The sequence below is a fragment of the Urocampus carinirostris genome, chromosome 5, assembly GCF_059441175.1.
Source record: "Urocampus carinirostris isolate Australia breed hairy pipefish chromosome 5, RoL_Ucar_1.0, whole genome shotgun sequence".
Classification (NCBI taxonomy): Eukaryota; Metazoa; Chordata; class Actinopteri; order Syngnathiformes; family Syngnathidae; genus Urocampus; species Urocampus carinirostris.
Window position 1 is genome coordinate 25,020,085 of NC_142353.1, and position 18,340 is coordinate 25,038,424.

Sequence of the window (18,340 nt, forward strand, 5' to 3'; positions counted from 1 at the left end):
TAAAAATAAAAAATAAAAAACTGAAAATGAGCAAAGTATTCTTCTCATTGTCCTAGTGTATGTCAAAGGGTTGCGTACCTTTTTACGCACATCGTTTTCGACACTTTCACAACTCCTAGCCATAGTTTCAATTCACAGCATAGTGAATAAAGTAATGTACCTTTCACTTCTTAATTTCTCAAAGGTCCTCTATCCTGAAATTGGGAACTTGGTCAAAAGATCACAATCACATTTTGCTTCTCCATCATGCTTTTTTCTTGTCGGCGTTCTCTTTTTTTTCTTTTTTTTTCTTTTGTTTTGTTTTTTTGCTTGTTGTTTTTCAAGTCGTGGCCGGCATTGAGTTTAAAAAAGTGGCATAGTGCCTGGTACAGGAGGGGGGAAAATTTTTTGATTTTATTATTATTTTTGTATTTGGTAAATGTTCTCAGATTCAATCATCAGCAATGCACAAGGAAACAAGATCATGTAGACCGAGACAATTTGCCTCATTTGCATCTATGACTAACACAAAGGGACACTGGGGACAAGAGTGGCACCAACACATTTCTTTATTAGGTATATATATTAATTATAATTCAATCTATTATCCTTATGTTTTTACCATTTACATTTGGCAGGTAAAGTAGCCTGATTGGCCGCATGTGGCCCACAGGCCGTAGTGTCTTATTTATCTTACATATCTTATTTATTTATTTTCCCCCTGTTTTAAGGGAAGAACTTTTTTCCTTCCACCGTTAGCTCTCTAAACCAGAACTCTGGATGAAAATAAATGTTTTCTTTATAAAAAGATAAGAAGCCTTCAACCTGAAATTCTAAAGGTCCCTGTCAAAAGAGTTAAATGGGCCTGTGAGGTAAGTATCCCCATTTCCACTCGTTTTCAGTATATCCATTCATCCATTATCTGCACCGCTTATCAGTAGGGAGGGTGTTGGAGCCCATCCCAGATATCTTTGGGCAGTGGGCAGGGGACACCCTGAACTGGTTGCCAGCCAGTCACTGGGCACATAGAGACAGACAATTCACTCGCTCATTCACACCCAGGGACAATTTGGACTGACCAATTAACCTGAAATGCATGTTTTTCGAATGTGAGAGGGAACCCGGAGGAAAAGCACGCAGGCACGGGAAGAACATGCAAACTCCACATGGGGAGGCTGCGGTAGCTTCACCGTGGGGCTGCGCTCTAACCACCCAGTCGCGTTGCCGCCTTTTTTCATGTATCATTGATCAAAAAGGATGTCATTAAGAGAAGCAGTCTAGAAATATTAATTACATCCCAAATCATCTATAACTATATCTTATCCAATTAATGAATGGCTAAATATATAAAAGTGAGCAGAACATTCTAAAATTTTCGGAGAAAACTATTGTCTTCTGAATTTCAGTTTAGATTCATGAATGCATACATCAACTTTATAACCATGGTGGGCAAACTACAGCCTAGGGGCCACATACGGCGCATCAGATTTACGAAAATGCTAAAAATATAATGACAATCCATTTAAAATTTAAAGTAACACTAATCCAAATAGGCTGTTGTATTCTTGTCAATCTTGCCCCCAGTTCCGCTTTGTTGCAGAGGTATCAGATTCGAGATACAATAAATGAATTTGCCCATCTTCAAAAAAAATGTAACGCCAATCAAAAAAATGTCCCTCTTCTGATTGAGAACATATGTTTTGGCATTACTCTGTAAAAAAACCTAAAATTTTGCCACATCAGCAGTAATCATGTGTTTAAGAAAAACAATTCTTAAAATGAGCAAAATAATTTCTTTCCTTATTTAAAAATGTATTTTTACTGAGATTGAATTGTCTTTATTGTCATTCATAGCAAAGTAGTGGACATTGTTTGCAACAAGAGTCGACACCCTAGGGTTATTAACACGTAATTAAGAGTTAAAAGAGGGCAGGATACAAATATGATAAATAGTCAAGAATATTAACAAGGAAGTGGTTTTAGACTGGCCTAAGTTATAATAAATTTCCAATGAAAAGTTGGTGCATTGTGTAATGAAAATTAGTACGATATCATTTAGCAGCAACAATAATTCCCTAATAAATCGTAAGATTGTGAACTTGTTTAGGGTGGTGATGGCCCTTAGAGGAAAATAAAATGAAAATGAGCAATTTACAGTAAAAAGAATGTTTCACATGCCATATTAGACAATTTTCATCATTAATTCCTATATTTTTCTTGTTTTACAAAAATGTTGAAAATATAAAAAAAATAAGTAATTAAGCTGTGAGCATGGTTATTAGCACTGTAGAGTAATATTTTTGTTAGCAAAACTGTGGTTGAACCACACTTCGCACTGGTTCCAAATGATGACCTGCTACCCAACTTATAATAAATAAATAATTGAGGTTGAAATTGTAAATCGGTGACAAATATATAATAAAAGTCTATATATTCATTCAGTTTCAATCATCACAGTTAATTGGTAATACAGATCAGTTATCACTTCAAGATTTTTCAGTTCACAACAATATTGTAAATTATACAAAATAATATTGCTGAAATAATTATATTGATCCATATTTTTATTCAGTTTTAATCATCAGTTAATTAGTAATACAAAGCAGTTATCACTTCAGATTTTTCAGTTCATATATTCTTCGTGGTTTGCTGTCCCGCCACAGTTGTAATGGCTTCTCAAGGTCCAATCCATTATTATCCTCCTCATAGCGTAACCAGGAATAAAATTTAGTCAATTTTGGCAGAAAAGTCCTTTTCTTGCTAGGAGTATTCCTTTGTTAATTTTCTTTCGTCGAATCGTTCGCTTGAACACACGTGTTTTCCTTGCCTCCGCGATCTTTCAAAGAATTTTCATACCTCTCAACCTACGCGGCTCGATGCCCTTACAAAATGTGTTATTTCCCCTTACAAAATAATCTTACACCATATTTTTTTCAAATGTGTTTATTTATGTAGTTTAACATGTTATATTGTACATGTGTTTCGTTATATCATATATATTGTTAATTAAGATTTTGTTGTGAGATACTGAGTTGCTCGACATGAATGAAGTTTATTATAAAAAAGGTTCAAAAATTAAGTAGCTTGGAAGTTCACCATAGAAGGGAAAAACACATGCAAATATAATTAAGTAGAATAATAAATTCCAATTATTAATTCATTTTCTGCATCAAATTATTGCTGGTAATATGCCGATTAAAGGGATGACCACAAACCTGTCTTTTTTCATTTTCTGCTTTTGTACTTCCTTTTTTTCTTTACTTCTTTATACAACATAATTCGTAGTATCAATCATCAAAGCAAGTGAGCCGTTTGAGAGCCAGCTCTCTTTAATGAGTTGATCCAAAAAGGCTGGTTCTCTAAAAAAAAGACGGACTTCCTTTCACTACACAACTCGAACTGGTTTGACCTGATTGATTTGCCGTTTCGTGAGAGTCGGTGTATACCGGGTATTACCGGATGGTACCCATAATTGACAAATTTGCGTTTTTCCGTACGGATTTTCTTGTACGTCGTACACGTCTTAAAATGCATAATAAATATACTTTGTACGGCCTTTTTTCGTGCCGGAATTATTGCCGTTGTTATCACTTTCTGCATGAAGTTTTATTACTGACACTGAAGAAATGACCAATTTTGTGTTGATTTTCACCTTCCCTCGATGACAACTACAACAACAATGACCTGATCTCGAAGCGCCGAAATCGGCGTGCAGACGAAAACTCGAACCGCAAGACCAAAACAACAATGGCGGATCTGCCCGATGAAAAGTTTGGAGTGCGGTAAATCTTTGTTCAAAAAAAGTAATCGGGTAATAGTGACAATTTTGTGTCAAAAAAGTTGCATCCCGGTGACGCACGTTGGTTTGAGACTATGCGTCCCCAGCAAAAATGATGCATCTAGGACCCAGGGACACGGGCAAACGAGAACACTGCATAAACAGAGAATTGAAATTTGCGTTTTCTCTCAGCCCTCAGTGTCAAGAAAATAAAAACAACACTATGCTAAGACAAGTGTATGCCTGAGTGGGTGACATAAAAGCACACTTTTACCACCTGCTGCATCCTGCCTGGCAGGCAGAAGGGAGGGCAAAGGCAATGCGCCCACCTTACCAGAAGTTAAAAATGACAGCTGCAAACAGAAAACACAGCGCGGTATGAAAGTTTGTTCTTTCTTTACTATAGAAAAAGAAAATGCCAGGGGTAATGTTTTCAGGAAAGTGGTCTGCTACAACACCAAAAATGGACATAAACATATGAAAAACGTTCAGCTTTAATTCTAAAAATGAAATACTTCAAATCTACAACCACAGTAATACTACAATACACAAATACTACTGAAGAACTATAATGACAAAAATACTAAAAAACAGAAGTACTACAAAAATACAAGCACAATTATATAACAAAATACTGCAAAAATACCCCCAAAAAATACTATAATAGAAATACTATAAAAATACCGCATAAATACTACATAAATACTACAAAAATAACACTACAGTAATAGTATCAAACAAAAATACTACTATACAAATATTATGATAAAAATACTAAAAAAAATACTACTACAGAGATATTATGAGAGTAATACTAAAAAAATACAACTACAGTAATTCTACAAAATACTACACACACACCACAAATTAAACTATGGAAATTCTACAAAAATACTACAGAAAGACAACATAAATACACCTACAATATTATTACAAAATTACAAATGAAATACATATCAAAATTAATTCAGAAATACTACAGAAATGCTAAAAGATTACTACTATTTGAGTGCTTCAAAAATAGTTCTACAGAAATATCACTACAATAGTACTATATAACAACACATATTATGAGACAAATTCGAATACAGAAATATTATGACAGAAATACGACACAAATGCAGCTATAGTTATACAGAAACAATCTACAGATATACTACAGAAAAAACTGCAAAATACTACACTTGTACTACAAAAACTATTTGGAAATACTACTGCAGGAATACTACAGGAAAAACTTCAAAAATTAAGCTACAGCAAGACTACAAAAATGCTACAGAAATACTACAAAAATCCAAGTGCAGAAATACTACGAAAATACTAAAAAGACACAACTACAGAAAAACTACAAAACTAAATATCAAATTAAGGGGTCCAAACGGGGACCTAATATATTATTTTCCTTCAGTTGTGAGCGTTTCAAAACCAATTTGATGAAACTTTTATTTAAAAATAAATGTAAAGAAAAATAACATGTAGATGTCTGCATGTATATTTATTCATTAATGAAAATAAAATCAGATAGGGCCATAAGGATCGAACCCTTGGACAATTTTTCAACCCAATGCGGCCTGCAAATTATATAGTTGCCCACCCCTGATCTACTCAGAGGTACACGTGCAATGGCATACCTGCCCCGAGAGTTGCTATGCCGCGATGCCGTCTTGTCGGCGGTCCTTCTCCCTCCCGCAGCCTCCTGACAGTGTGTGGCTCTTCCACTGATGAGTTCTTTTTTTAAGGAGGGGCTCAAGAAAGAGAACAGGAACAATCACTTTGTTCTCATTTTTCAGATGAGTACCTTCGGAGAGAAGGAAGGAAGGGAGGGGAGAGGAGAGGAAATCAACAAGTTGAGAGCCTGCAGAAAAATAAGGAAACACTAGATAGACATCTCCGTTTCTCGATGAAATGGGGATTTGCGGAGCTTTCGGAGGAATGCAGGGAGGGATGTTCCTAACACAGAACAATGAGCTTTGAATATGGAACAGAGAGCAAGTATGCAGGATGTATCATGAATGCCTTTTATTTGCAGTGATAAAACTGGTCTCAAATGTGCACATGTAAAATATCACAAATTACATGCAAAACTACGTGGTCGCATTGTTATTATTTGTTATAAATATTCTAAATGTACCTCTTTATACGTGTACCTCTGCACACAAGAATTTTCAATAAATTAGATTTGTTGTTTTGAAACCCTTTTTGAAGGAAAATGAAGTTCACAAGCAGTCCCAGGGGACACCACTAGAGACCAATTGAGATCACTAAACACCATTGGCTCGGTGCAGTTTGCGCATGCGCCTACCGCCATCAGCACTCTTGGCTATACTTGAAGAATACCTGTATTTCACAGCAGGTTTGTTTTGATCGCGTCTCTTTATTTACAGTTTATGGTCTTTTTAGTGACATTTTATGACCTGAGTAATGAGTTCCAGAAAACGGTAAGGTGTCTGAGAAAAAAAGAGAGTGATGACAATTGAAAGGAAGCAAGAAATAATGGAAAAACAGGAGTGCAGTGTTTGTGTGAGTGACCAAGCCGAGGAGTACAATCGGGAGGCAGCCAGTACTAATTACAAAGTCTCTGAAGGATTTGCAGCAATAACTTCCGACGGAGGTTATACAGAAACCCCTTGCTACTTCGCGCTTCAGTTACCGCCGGTTCACTCCTTCACGGGAAAAAAGAGATTATACACAATACTCAACCAAAAATCAGTTTTGTTTTGGCACAAAATCCATCCTCCTTTCTTTCCATAAGAAGATTTCAATTACTCTGTTGTACAGATTATCCCTGTGTTTTAGTTATACCGATAAGTTATTTTCATCAAAGCTAAACCTTAAAGCTGAGCCTCTCCCAGCTGTTGAAAGTTTTTGATACTGTTGACATTTTATTGGCCTTCTAGAAGGCCCTGGTTTAGCGGACTCGAAATCTGATTAGAGGAATGGATTTAACGTAACTTATTTTGTGCCTGAAGGCCTGCAGAACTGATTATAAAGGCCTCTGGATAGATTTCTCATCCTAGCGACAAGTAATGTCTAAAATGTGATCGGTTCATGGCTTAAATATCAAAGAATGCATCTGTGAGTAACGCAACCAGAGGAAAAAAGAAGGAAATTAATCTGACGGATCATTTGGAATCATTTCTTAAGTATTCATGGTTAAATACCATCACATGAGTCATAGATTGTTTTTTTAGGCCAGCAGAGAAGGCCTTGCAGAAAAATAAATCTTAGAACTACCACAGGCAAAATTATCAATACATGCAGCCACCCGGAGGAGCAAATGTCTCACTGATTAAACTCCATTGAATTGTCTGAACCACTACTGTAAACACATACAAAACTCTGACACTTGACACTTTGAATATACAATATAATTGCAAAACGCAATTTTATGAATTTGTTACAACCACGCGGGAATATTACATTTAAAGAGACGAAAGCCTGATCATTAAAACGGATGGAGAAATCGTATACCAGAGTTTCAGAAGTTACGAATAGAATGACAGCTTTGATTATTAATGAAAGAGATATGGCAAGTGAATGAGTCAACGTGAATAATTGAACTCATATCATTGAAAGAGGCAAAGTCTTCTCTTTGGATCAGGGCATGCCATTAGCTGTGTTAATTAGCTGATTAGGTCAATTAACCCGAGGACCCCAACAATGTGCGCCTCAATAAATGCCGGAGATTAGCCAACTGTTTTAAAGGGACGGTGTGTATTATTTAGTGGTTTGAAAGAACGTCATTCATTTAAAAAAAAGACTTGATTTGAATAATAAGTTAAGATACACAAACTATCATATTTTGGACCTCAAAGTACTGTTTTATATTGAAACCATGGTGCTTAAACTCGCAGCTCGGGGATAACAGGATGATAGTCTGAGGCCCCTAAATTCATATGGAAGTTACAGGGACAGTTTGTAATATTTGAGGACTAGATGACGTATTCTGACATGGAACCGAAAAGCAGTGCTAAAAATCCAGAGAAAGAATGCAAACTACAGTCACTCAATATGACCACAAAGCCCCATTTTTTGTGAATAAAGAAAAAGATGGAATAAATATAGAACATTAAAAAAAGAAAAAAAATTAAGAATGAAAGAAAGAAGGTAAAAAATGGAAGGAAAGAATTAATTAAGGACAGAAAAATGGAAGGGGGAAAAAAGAAGAAAAAGGAAATGGGGAAAAAGACAGAAAAAAGAGGAAAAGAATAAATAAATGAAAGAAGGAAAGAATGAAGAAAATGAAAAAAAAGGGGGGGACAAGAAACAGGAAAACAAGTGAAGGAAAGTAAATGAAGAAAAATAAAAGAAAAGAGAGGAGAAAAACAAAAGGCCAGAAAAAAATTTAAAAAAGAAGAAAAAACAGCATGTTATGTAAAATAAACAGTACTATCTCAACCCGTGGCTATTTAACAATTGCACATATTTGTGATAGTTCCTGTTTTTTTGCTTATTATTTCAATCAATATTCTTTTTTTTAATCATTTACATCATTATACCACTTCTTACACCATCCATTTTAGTGCAGCCATGGCTGATTATGGATTCATTTATTAGTGACCGATTCTTTTTAACGACAAATGGTATGCGTTTATATAGCGCATTTCAAATCACTGAAGATCTCTCAAAGCACTTTACAATGTGCTTCACACTTACCCATTCACACACACACACTCTCACACACACACACACCAATAGCAGTGTCAGCCATGTAAGGCACCTACCTGCTTTGGGGTTCAGTGTCTTGCCCAAATACACTTTTACATTTAACTCGGAGGAGCGGGGAATCAAACTTGCGACACCTCTCAAGACGAGCGCTCTATTTCCTGAGCTACTACATTAGTAATATTCTTTAAAAAAATATGTAGGGTGTTTCGAAAACCGATACTTGAAAGCAGAACATTTTTTGTGGAAAACCCCGATTTGGCCCAACCTCACCCAGAAACTAGCTCCTGCAGGCCCCAAATCAATTGAGTTTGAGACCCCTGATTTAGATGATTTCCCAATTGTACTCTCATCAGGTGCTCTTCTGCCTTCTTATAATTTCACATTGCTGACCTATTTGACTGGTGGTCACGTCCAGCATGCGTGGTCACGCACCGGAATGATTCATAAGGCAAATGATCCAACCTCATGCTGACCGTTGACCTCACTTTTGGTCAGCCACCTGCAAGAGTATCATTAAGGGATCCTAAGTGGATTTTGGCTTTCAGCCACACTCTTAAAAAGCTGTCAAGAGCGTATATAAGACACCAGAGAAGCGGTCCTGCAAAGCGGAAGCATCGGAAAAGAAATTCTGAAAAGCCTTTAAACAACAGGTAAAACTTTTGTGTTTGATATCTTATACTTAAACACTTGGTTCTTTCCTTTAGCAAAGATGAGCAGAGCTGCTGTGTCCGTCGGGTTGTTTTTCCTCTTGTCTTTATGCTCGGCATGCTACATTTCCAACTGTCCCATTGGTGGAAAACGCTCCATCATGGATTCCCCATTGCGCAAGGTGAGAACTTTCTTTCCATTCGTACAGAAAGGATTGTTGTTTTTCCATTAATTTTTAAGTTAAATGTGGGGTGCGTCGTTTCAGGTGTCCTTAAAAAGGTGAAAGGGGAATATGTTCTCTATGAAGAAGGCGTTGGTAATACTGTGAATTTGAGGATAGATCTGATCCAGGAAATACAGGGTAGTATTGATCGATAGTGATCAGATACCGAAATATTTGTTTGTTATGATCATTAAATAAATGACCCTGTTGAGTTAGTTCATACTTTCAATAGACAAGGCATAACAATTGTATTTACTAGAATGATTAAATTACTACATTGCAAAGAAAAAAAACTACAATTTATATATATATATATATATATATATATATATATATATATATAGCCAAGAGATTTTAACTAAAAAAGCAGCAATTTAACCAAAATACAAATACTGCATTACAATGTCATCAAGACAACAAAAGCACAGTCAGTAATTACAAATAAAGTGTCACTTGTCTCTCATTGGCCTGTTGCAATTGTGACAAGAGATTTACAGGGATTTTTTTCAGGAACAGTAACATGTTTATATTTTGGTTGCTGCCCATTACTCTCTTTTTTTCATGTGTTGATGTCAATTTGTGATGTTGCCACAATAGCAGACCACTTTACCACACAAATTACACCTGGCATTGTCCTTTTTTGTAGTTGGAAAAAAGTCCACTCCGATTTTTATTTGCCTGTCATTTATAGCTGATAGATTGGGCAATCGGTTCTGCTTAGCAGGCTGGATGCAGCCACAGGCCAGGTAGGGAGAAGTGCTAAATGTATACCTTGGCCAAGGGAGAGAAGGACAGCGCTATTTACAGAGAAAAGTGGTGTTTTGGGGAAATTAGTGGAGGAGCCAGGTATCGATCCCAGCAAAATAGTATCCAATGAATCCAAGTGCTTGTTTAGTACAGATATTATTATTATTTAAATCAATCTGCCCACCAACTACTTGTATATGCTAACAATGCCTAACTGAGATAGAAATCCTTGTAGAGTTAGTCCAAAATTATCTGTTTAACTTTATTGTTTATTCTATTTTGGTATAACCCTTATTAAAATTACTAAGCTGACAATCAAGGTTTGCTGAGGAATGATTGCGGCCTGCTTTAGCTTCTATGCCAGGGGGTCTCAACTCAATTTTCCTGGGGGCGGCCGGAACTCCAGGTACGGTTGGGCCAAATTAGGTATTCCACAAAGAAGTTCTGAAAAAAACATTCCACTGCTTTAAAGTATGTTGTATAAATTTAAAATAAGGTCGAAAAACAAAAATAAAAATTAGAATTCAAAATAAATCAATCAATAATTAAATGAGCCATAATCTCCCGGGCTGCACTTAAAGGGACATTAAAGGTGTTGTCTGCCATTTGAAAATTTCTACTTGCTGACGCCATCTTTTGGCCGAAATAATCATTGCAGCGTCTGCCAATCTGCTTGTGTGGCGCTTGCAAATACTTGACTGTCCCAGACGTGCTCAAATAAACTCATTTTTCATCTTTTTGGAGGTTTGGGTTGGCATTTTGACTGTATTTGAAACAACCCCTATCTTGATGTTTAAATCGAAGTTTTACATACACTTCTAATCTATAGCATATGAATAACCTATACTTTATGTTGATAATATGTGTAACATTTGCCCTCATGTAGGTTTTAGATGAGGGGATAGTGTCATAATAGTCTGTAATAATAGTTTGCAATAGTTTTTGATCTGTGCAGCTCTTTGAGACTCTTTGTGATTAAGGGCTATATAAATAAACATGACTTGCCTTAACTTGACTTAATTTGATCATTTTCATCCTAAAATAAAAGAAAACTACAAGCATGAGTGTGAAATCACTCTCCACCCACCCAGTTGTGCATTGTTAAAGCAGACTTAATAGAAGAAAATATTTAATTTGAAACTTTTTAAAGACACCTCAAGCTACGCCTTCTAGTCACAATGCATCGAAAACAATTGTTTTCATTAAACAAAAAACAATAAACGCTGGTTTGTAAAATTATATGCATGCATTGGTGTCTTTATTTGTTGAGAGAAAATACAAATTATAAACAGTTTATATGGACTCTTCAGGACTTCATTGCCAATATGATAGAGCTGCCATATTACCCAACAACAGCAGGAGTCAGTATAGAGCTAATATAAATGAAACACCAAGTAGTTAACCTTTTGGCTGAAACAGTTAAGTCAATGTCTCAATTGGTCCATGATGCTTTAATTTGCCTATTACTAGTTCTAACGATGCACGTAACAGTATAATCACATAAAACCTTACTATTTATGTTTGAACCACTGATACAATAGAGCTCTATTTTATTTCTGGGTGTGTTTTCAGTGCATGTCGTGCGGCCCAGGGGACAGAGGCCGCTGCTTTGGCCCCAACATCTGTTGCGGTGATGGTTTCGGTTGTCTGTTGGGCTCCACGGAAAGCGCCCACTGCCGGGAGGAGAACTACCTGCTTACTCCCTGCCAGGCGGGGGGAAGGTCCTGCGGGTCTGAAGGTGGACGCTGTGCCGCTTCGGGTCTCTGTTGTGATGCAGGTGGGTCAATAATTTTGCACACAAGATTCATTTCAAAAAGCTACCTCGCTATGCAAAGCGCTTAAACAGGCCACTAAACAAAAACAAACGATAAGCAGTGTTGGGCGCGTGAAACAGTTATTAGTTCAAACGTAATTCAGTAAGAACACAGACTCCCCCAATCCCCCACCCCTGGAAGTAACTATCAAGTTACAGATTACCTTGTATACTTGCATGTAAGCTGACCTAACAATGCTTTAAAATCGCCACATAATCAGTGTTCATTTTACCTCTGAAAAGTGATAGGTCCAGGGGACTCGCATGCTCAAAAATCTATGGGTCCCAACAGAGACCTATGGGTCCCCAAAATTTAGTGTTATCGAGGTTGAAATTGTAAATCGGCGACAAATATATAATATAAATCTATACGTTCATTCAGTTTTAATCATCACAGTTTATTGGTAAAACAAATCAGTTATCACTTCAAGATTTTTCAGTTCACAACAATATTTTACATTATACAAAATAATATTGCTGAAATAATTATATTATTCTATATTCTTTTGTTTATTTTCTTTTGTCGAATCGTTCGCTTCACCACACGTGCTTTCCTTGTCTCCGCGAAGAATTTCTCCGCCGTTTTTTCGTGCCAGAATTTTTGCTGTTGTTATCACTTTCTGCATTATGTTTCAAATTATTATTGACACTGAAGAAATTACCAATTTTGTGTTGATTTTCACCTAATACTGTTTTTTTGGAGGCATACTTATAACTGTCAACCTCCACGGCTCCATGCCCTTACAAACTGTCGTATTTTCCCTTACAAAATACAAAAAATCTTACACCATATTTTTTTTTCAAACATGTTTATTTATGTAGTTTAATATGTTATATTGTACATGTGTTTCCTTATATCATATATATTGTTAATGAACATTTTGTTGTTAGACACTGAGTTGCTCGACATGAATGAGGTTTATTATAAAAAAGTTCAAAAATGAAGTAGCTCGGACGTTCATTGCAGAAGGAAAAATACATGCAAATATAATTAAGTAGAATAATACAGTTTGTTATTCAAATTATTAATTCATTTTCTGCATTAAATTATTGTTGGTAATATATTGATTAAAGGGATAACCTCAAACCTGTCTTTTTTAATTTTCTCCTTTTATACTTCCTTTTTTTCTTAACTTCTTTATACAACATAATAATTCGTAATAAAATGCATCAAAGCAAGTGAGCTGTTTGAGAACCGGCTCTCTTTGATGAGTTGAGCCGAAAAAGCCGGTTCTCTAAAAAGAGACGGACTTTCAATAAACAACTCGAACTCGTTTGACTTGATTGATTTGCCGTTTTCGTGATAGTCGGTGTTTACCGGATGGTACCCATGATTGACATATTTGCGTTTTTCTTGTACGTCGTACACGTCTTAAAATGCATAATAAACGTGCTTTGTACGGCAAAAACGTACAGGTTGTCAGGTATGCATACCTAACCTTCCCTCGCCGACAACCACCACAACAATGACGTAATCTCGAAGCAACGACATCTTGTTTGCCGAGATCGGCGTGCAGACGAAAACTCGAACCGCGAGACCAAAACAACAATGGCGGATCTGGCCGACGAAAAGTTTGGGGTGCGGTAAATCTTTGATAAAAAAAAATTGAAAAGTAATCGGGTAATAATGACAATTTTGTGTCAAAAAAGTTGCGTTGATTCGACACTATGCGTCCCCAGCAAAAATGATGCGTCAAGGAGGCAGGGACGTGGGCAAACGAGAACACTGCACAATCAATAAATAGAAGAAAATGTGCACATCAATCTGTGGAAGCAGTGAATCCTTGGCTTGTGCAATCTTGAGAGCTTGTAAAGAGACACAGAGCTTTGCCACTCCATATCCATTTTGTCTCTTTGCTTCAAACCTCTCAACGAACTCTTTCTGAATTTTTGTATACTGTCCATGTTTGTATCCCCTGGTTGCATGTTTAGCCTTACGTGCAATTTCCAGTATCCCTTTTTTTTAAATCAGATGACTTTTTCATCTAAACTATACTTTCTTGGTGCTTCCCGGTTGCCTGTTTCTACAGCTGCCTTTAACTTTTTAGCTTGAGCTCGGCAGTATAGGAAAAAAATTTTCTTCTTTTCTCTGGGCGTGGTGTATTGCAAGAATAATTTTGTAAATACAAAGACCAGATTCAGCACACTTTTACCATAAATTCTGTGCTTACATTTGCCGCATTGCTGGTTTGTTGTTTTTGCATAAGTCACACCCCTCTCCATCCACACTGCTTACCAGTGACACGCAATCAAATAATCCCCCTGACCTACTGATTTTAGCATTTTATTTTATAGTTATAGTTTCGGCTCAGATGCGTTACCAAGAAAAGTCATTGCGTCCCAGGAATGCGTTCCTTTTGTAACGTTTTAGTCCCTACACTACTGATAAGAAAACGGAACAATCGTACTCAGAGTGTAAAGTGCGTTCTCCTTATCCCGGTTCACAGATGGCTGCAATACAGACCAGTTGTGTCTCACGGACGAGGAGGCAGAAGAGCAAGCGGGCCAGTACGACGGCGATGAGCAAAATGACATCATTGTGAGGCTTCTGCATCTGGCCGCCCACGCCAATCCTCATCGACTCGCTCAGTGAGGTTCCAATGAGGAGCCGGACCTCCCGCTAGACTTTTAGTGCTTTGCTTAGTTGCCTCTTGTCTAGGAATTTTTATGTATGAAAACAAGAGATGAATGCCGACTATCATCCGGCTGCCTTGCATGTTGTAATAAAGATTTGAGGAAGACTAAAGAGCCGGCTTTCTGTTTCTTCAAACTACAATAAAGAACAATATTCACACTTACAGTGCATCAGGATTCTCAAATGCGCAGTGTGGGGAACATTTGCGGCCCACTAGACGATATCGTGAGGCCCAGACATTAATATGCAATTTTAATGTAAAGATACGATATGGATGCACACTCCGCGAAGGAGATGATCTGCCCTATTAAGGGTCGGGGGTGTCGTTTGAGTTGTCCTTTCAAAAGTAGAAATGTGTTTTATTAAGTATGTGTTAACTATGCCAAACTGATTGCAAAGAGCCCTTATAATTCATAGATCCGCAAGCGAGCGGTAAGCCACGCCTACAATAGTTACGGTATCCAAGTATCACAAGCGGAGCAAATATGGCGGCCAAAACAACAACAGTGAGACTCTTCAGTCAATATTCATGAGAGGCAATGCAAAATTATTTTTCTCTTTTGAATTAATTGACTCATGTACTATTGCAAAGGTTGTACGGCCTACAAATGTCGTTTGTTCTTACAATTCTTTCACAAGATATCCATTTCTTTTTATTTCCTGACATATTTTGTCACATAATATTAACATTTTTGGGGGCTTATTTAGTCGGTTGTAAGATACAGAACTGTACTTAATCACATTTTTTAGCGGAAGTACAATGTTGGCAACAAGATTGACTTGCTATAATTGGAAATTATTTGAACGCAACACAAACTTTTTCTTCTTTTTTCCGTGTTTTTTTTAATTCCTTTAAAAAAATCTCATTGTGTTTATTTTTTCCGATTTGTTACTTATTTCTTTTTGTTCTCTATTTACTTTTTTCCTACATTTCTTTCTTTTCTTTTTTTCTGGCTTTTTTCTAAATTTGTCTTTCTTTTTTCTCTTCCTTTTGTTTCTTTTTTTCTCAGCTCTTCACTACTTTTTCATTTTGGTATTTTTTTCTTTTTTGTTCTATTCCCCCATTCCTTTAAGTCATTTTGTGCATATTTTTACATTATATTTGGTCATGTTGGGATTAAAGAAGCAAAAACAACCAGAAGAGCCGTTTAGGACCCAAAAGAGCCAGTTCCTTTTAGTGAGCCGAGCCGAAGAAGCCGGTTCTCGACAAACTCTACTGACTTTACTTTTCAACTTCGTTCGACATTGACTTCAAAATACCGCATTTAGGACTTAACGTCAGGGGAACCCGTATATTTTTACTTTCATGCACTGTAACTTTGACTTAAGTCGCTTCTTAATTAGTAATTTTGAGCCCTCGTTTTTGTGCGCTGGCTAGATTTCCTTGTGCGCCGAGCATGTGCGAGCAGTGCGCAATTGCGCACGCGCGTAGTTTAGAGGGAACACTGCTTGAAACAACATTGGCTAAATGCTAAAAAAAAAAAGTCTTAAACAGTGCCACAAGTTACTGACTTTATGAACAGATAAGTATTATGTTAAAATATATATACATCAGTTCTACGTTTTTGGCATTTGGCTTATTTTCGCCATTCTGTTTAATCGATTTTCAACACAATCGAGCGACTGGAGTTTGTGATTTATAGATCATGTTCACAAGACGGAGAAAATAAACGTATTTTTACAGAATTGCCCAATTCACATTACCCATCACAAACCGTATTTTCTTCAGTCTGACTCATCAAAAACGTTATCACTCTGCAGTAGTCCACCATTCACCGTTATCTGCCCGCCATCTTGTGTGTGTCGGTGTCGGATTGATATCAATATCAGTCATTATCTCCCGCAAATTTTCACCTTTGATCGCTCTCCTCTTTCAAATCTTGCAACTCTTTTGTCAGGAATCTAAATACCGCCGTGTACTGAGCACAGTGCAGAACGCTGAGGGAGGATTATGGAGTAGAGCTTGATTGAATCTTGGTTTGAAAGAGGGAGACACACGTCTTATCTTCAGCGGTGACCTCATCACCTGAGTAAAGTTCATATGCGAGGAGGCAATCTTACATACACTTCGTACAAAGAACACTAATTGGAGCTTATGGAAATATACAAGTCCATTTTGAAGCTCTTTTCAACCAAATCTTTGTTTTAAACCGACAGTGTGTTTTATTCAAATCAAGTGAAGTTCAGTTTATTTGTATAGCCCTTAATTTCAAGAAGTCACCAAGGGCTATTTAACGCCACCTAGTGGTAGAAACAATAACTTCTTACACATAAAGTCAACTCTTCCAATTTTCTGCAAGGCAATGTGCTAAATTGAATGTTGTTCTGTCCTGGAAGAATAGAATGTCTATCTAGAAAAACTGATGAGTCTGTTTTTTAAGGGAATTTTTACTTTCAATTTCAATGTTGTTCAAGCCTGGGAGAGTGGAATATCTTTCTGGAAAAACATGCACTAGATTTAACTAGGTTTATGTATTTTTTTTAACAGGCAAAAATGATCTCATGCATCCTGTGTAATTGTTTTATCATGATCACTATTGAAGCGCTTTCACACCCGCTCCTAAAATGCTGTCTTACACAACTGACTTTTTTGGTTTCATGTGAACAACTGAAATGCTCTCATACATTATATCCAGACAGAAGAGCAGCTTCAGCGACAGACTGCTGTCACTGTCTTGTACCACGGACAGACTGAAGAGTTCTTTTCTTCCTCATGCCATGAGGCTCTTAACTCCACCCGGCGGAGTAAAGGCCCACATTAAACCACACCCCCTACATTGCATATTACCGTACTTTTATTGCAGTGTGTATTTTATGTAGCACTATTTAAATACTCTATACAACACGCTACAGTGGGTATCATCACGTCACATTGGGTATTTGTATATTGTATTCCTTTTGCTTTATTATTGTATTGTTCTCAGCTAAGGAATGCTGCTGGAAATGTGAATTTCCCTGCGGGGATGAATAAAGTATCTATCTATCTATCTATCTATCTATCTATCTATCTATCTATCTATCTATCTATCTATCTATCTATCTATCTATCTATCTATCTATCTATCTATCTATCTATCTATCTATCTATCTATCTATCTATCTATCTATCTATCTATCTATCTATCTATCTATCTATCTACATAATGGAGATGCTGCCACAACTGATAAGCTTTTGCACATATTGCTCATATCCTTCATTCGTCCACCTATTAAACAATTTCGCAAACACTACTGAAATTTTGTCACCGTACTTCATTTTCATTTATTTCCCGAACGTCCTCTTGAAATGCTCTCATGAACCGAAAATGTTATTTGCTACTCCCCTTTATTCACTATAGATAGGCTTTTACACATACTAATTTAAAATACCCTATGAAAACACTGCTCTCACCCACACTCCTTTTTCTGTTGTTGTGTAAACTACTGAAATGTTCTCTTGCTGCTGATTATTTTGTATTTAAATATTTTCAACAATCACACACACTAATGACTTAACATAATTTGGTTTAAATCAATGCTAAAATGCTATCACACAATTGAAATGTGCCCCAAAAAACAACTGTTGTGTTGATGCAATCACTATTTCTAGTTCCTTCAATGACATCTCAACCCAGATAGGTCAACTTTAAGAGTAAATGTCTCGAGTCACCCGGCTTGTGTAATATTTTGCAACATATTTGCATGATTACGGGAGAGACACGTTCTATGCTTACTTTTGTTTTGGGAATACCTTTAAGGCAGGGGCCTCAAATGTCCCACGGGCCGTGAGTTTGAGAGTTTGGGACCATCCTTTCTCCTTGAGTCTTATCATCTGCTATTGGCCTGCGGCCTCTGTAATTGGAGACAGCT

The 18,340-nt window shown here is 36.8% G+C and overlaps 2 protein-coding genes across 2 annotated transcripts in view; one reads left to right on the forward strand and one right to left on the reverse strand.

The window, feature by feature from the left end:
- znf366 (zinc finger protein 366) overlaps nucleotides 1–16,462 on the reverse strand; it is a 34,979-nt gene extending 18,517 nt beyond the window's left edge. Inside the window, exons 1-2 of the mRNA XM_088335119.1 lie at nucleotides 16,207–16,462; nucleotides 5,389–5,555 (exon numbers count right to left, since the gene is read on the reverse strand). The gene's annotated coding sequence lies outside the window, so the exon portion shown is untranslated. The remainder of the gene's footprint in view (nucleotides 1–5,388; nucleotides 5,556–16,206) is intronic.
- oxt (oxytocin) lies at nucleotides 9,012–14,602 on the forward strand. The gene is made up of 3 exons (XM_088335118.1): nucleotides 9,012–9,254; nucleotides 11,616–11,820; nucleotides 14,304–14,602. The coding sequence occupies exons 1-3, from the start codon at nucleotides 9,135–9,137 to the stop codon at nucleotides 14,447–14,449; spliced, it is 471 nt and encodes a 156-aa protein (XP_088191244.1). The 5' UTR covers nucleotides 9,012–9,134; the 3' UTR covers nucleotides 14,450–14,602.
- Nucleotides 16,463–18,340: the final 1,878 nt, after the last annotated feature.

What these genes read in the sequence shown, in the direction of transcription:
- oxt (XM_088335118.1), top strand. Translation starts at nt 9,135, where the DNA reads ATGAGCAGAGCTGCTGTGTCCGTCGGGTTGTTTTTCCTCTTGTCTTTA. An exon ending in TGGATTCCCCATTGCGCAAG is followed by an intron (nt 9,255 to 11,615) that starts GTGAGAACTTTC and finishes GTGTGTTTTCAG; the next exon opens with TGCATGTCGTGCGGCCCAGG. An exon ending in GGGTCTCTGTTGTGATGCAG is followed by an intron (nt 11,821 to 14,303) that starts GTGGGTCAATAA and finishes CCCGGTTCACAG; the next exon opens with ATGGCTGCAATACAGACCAG.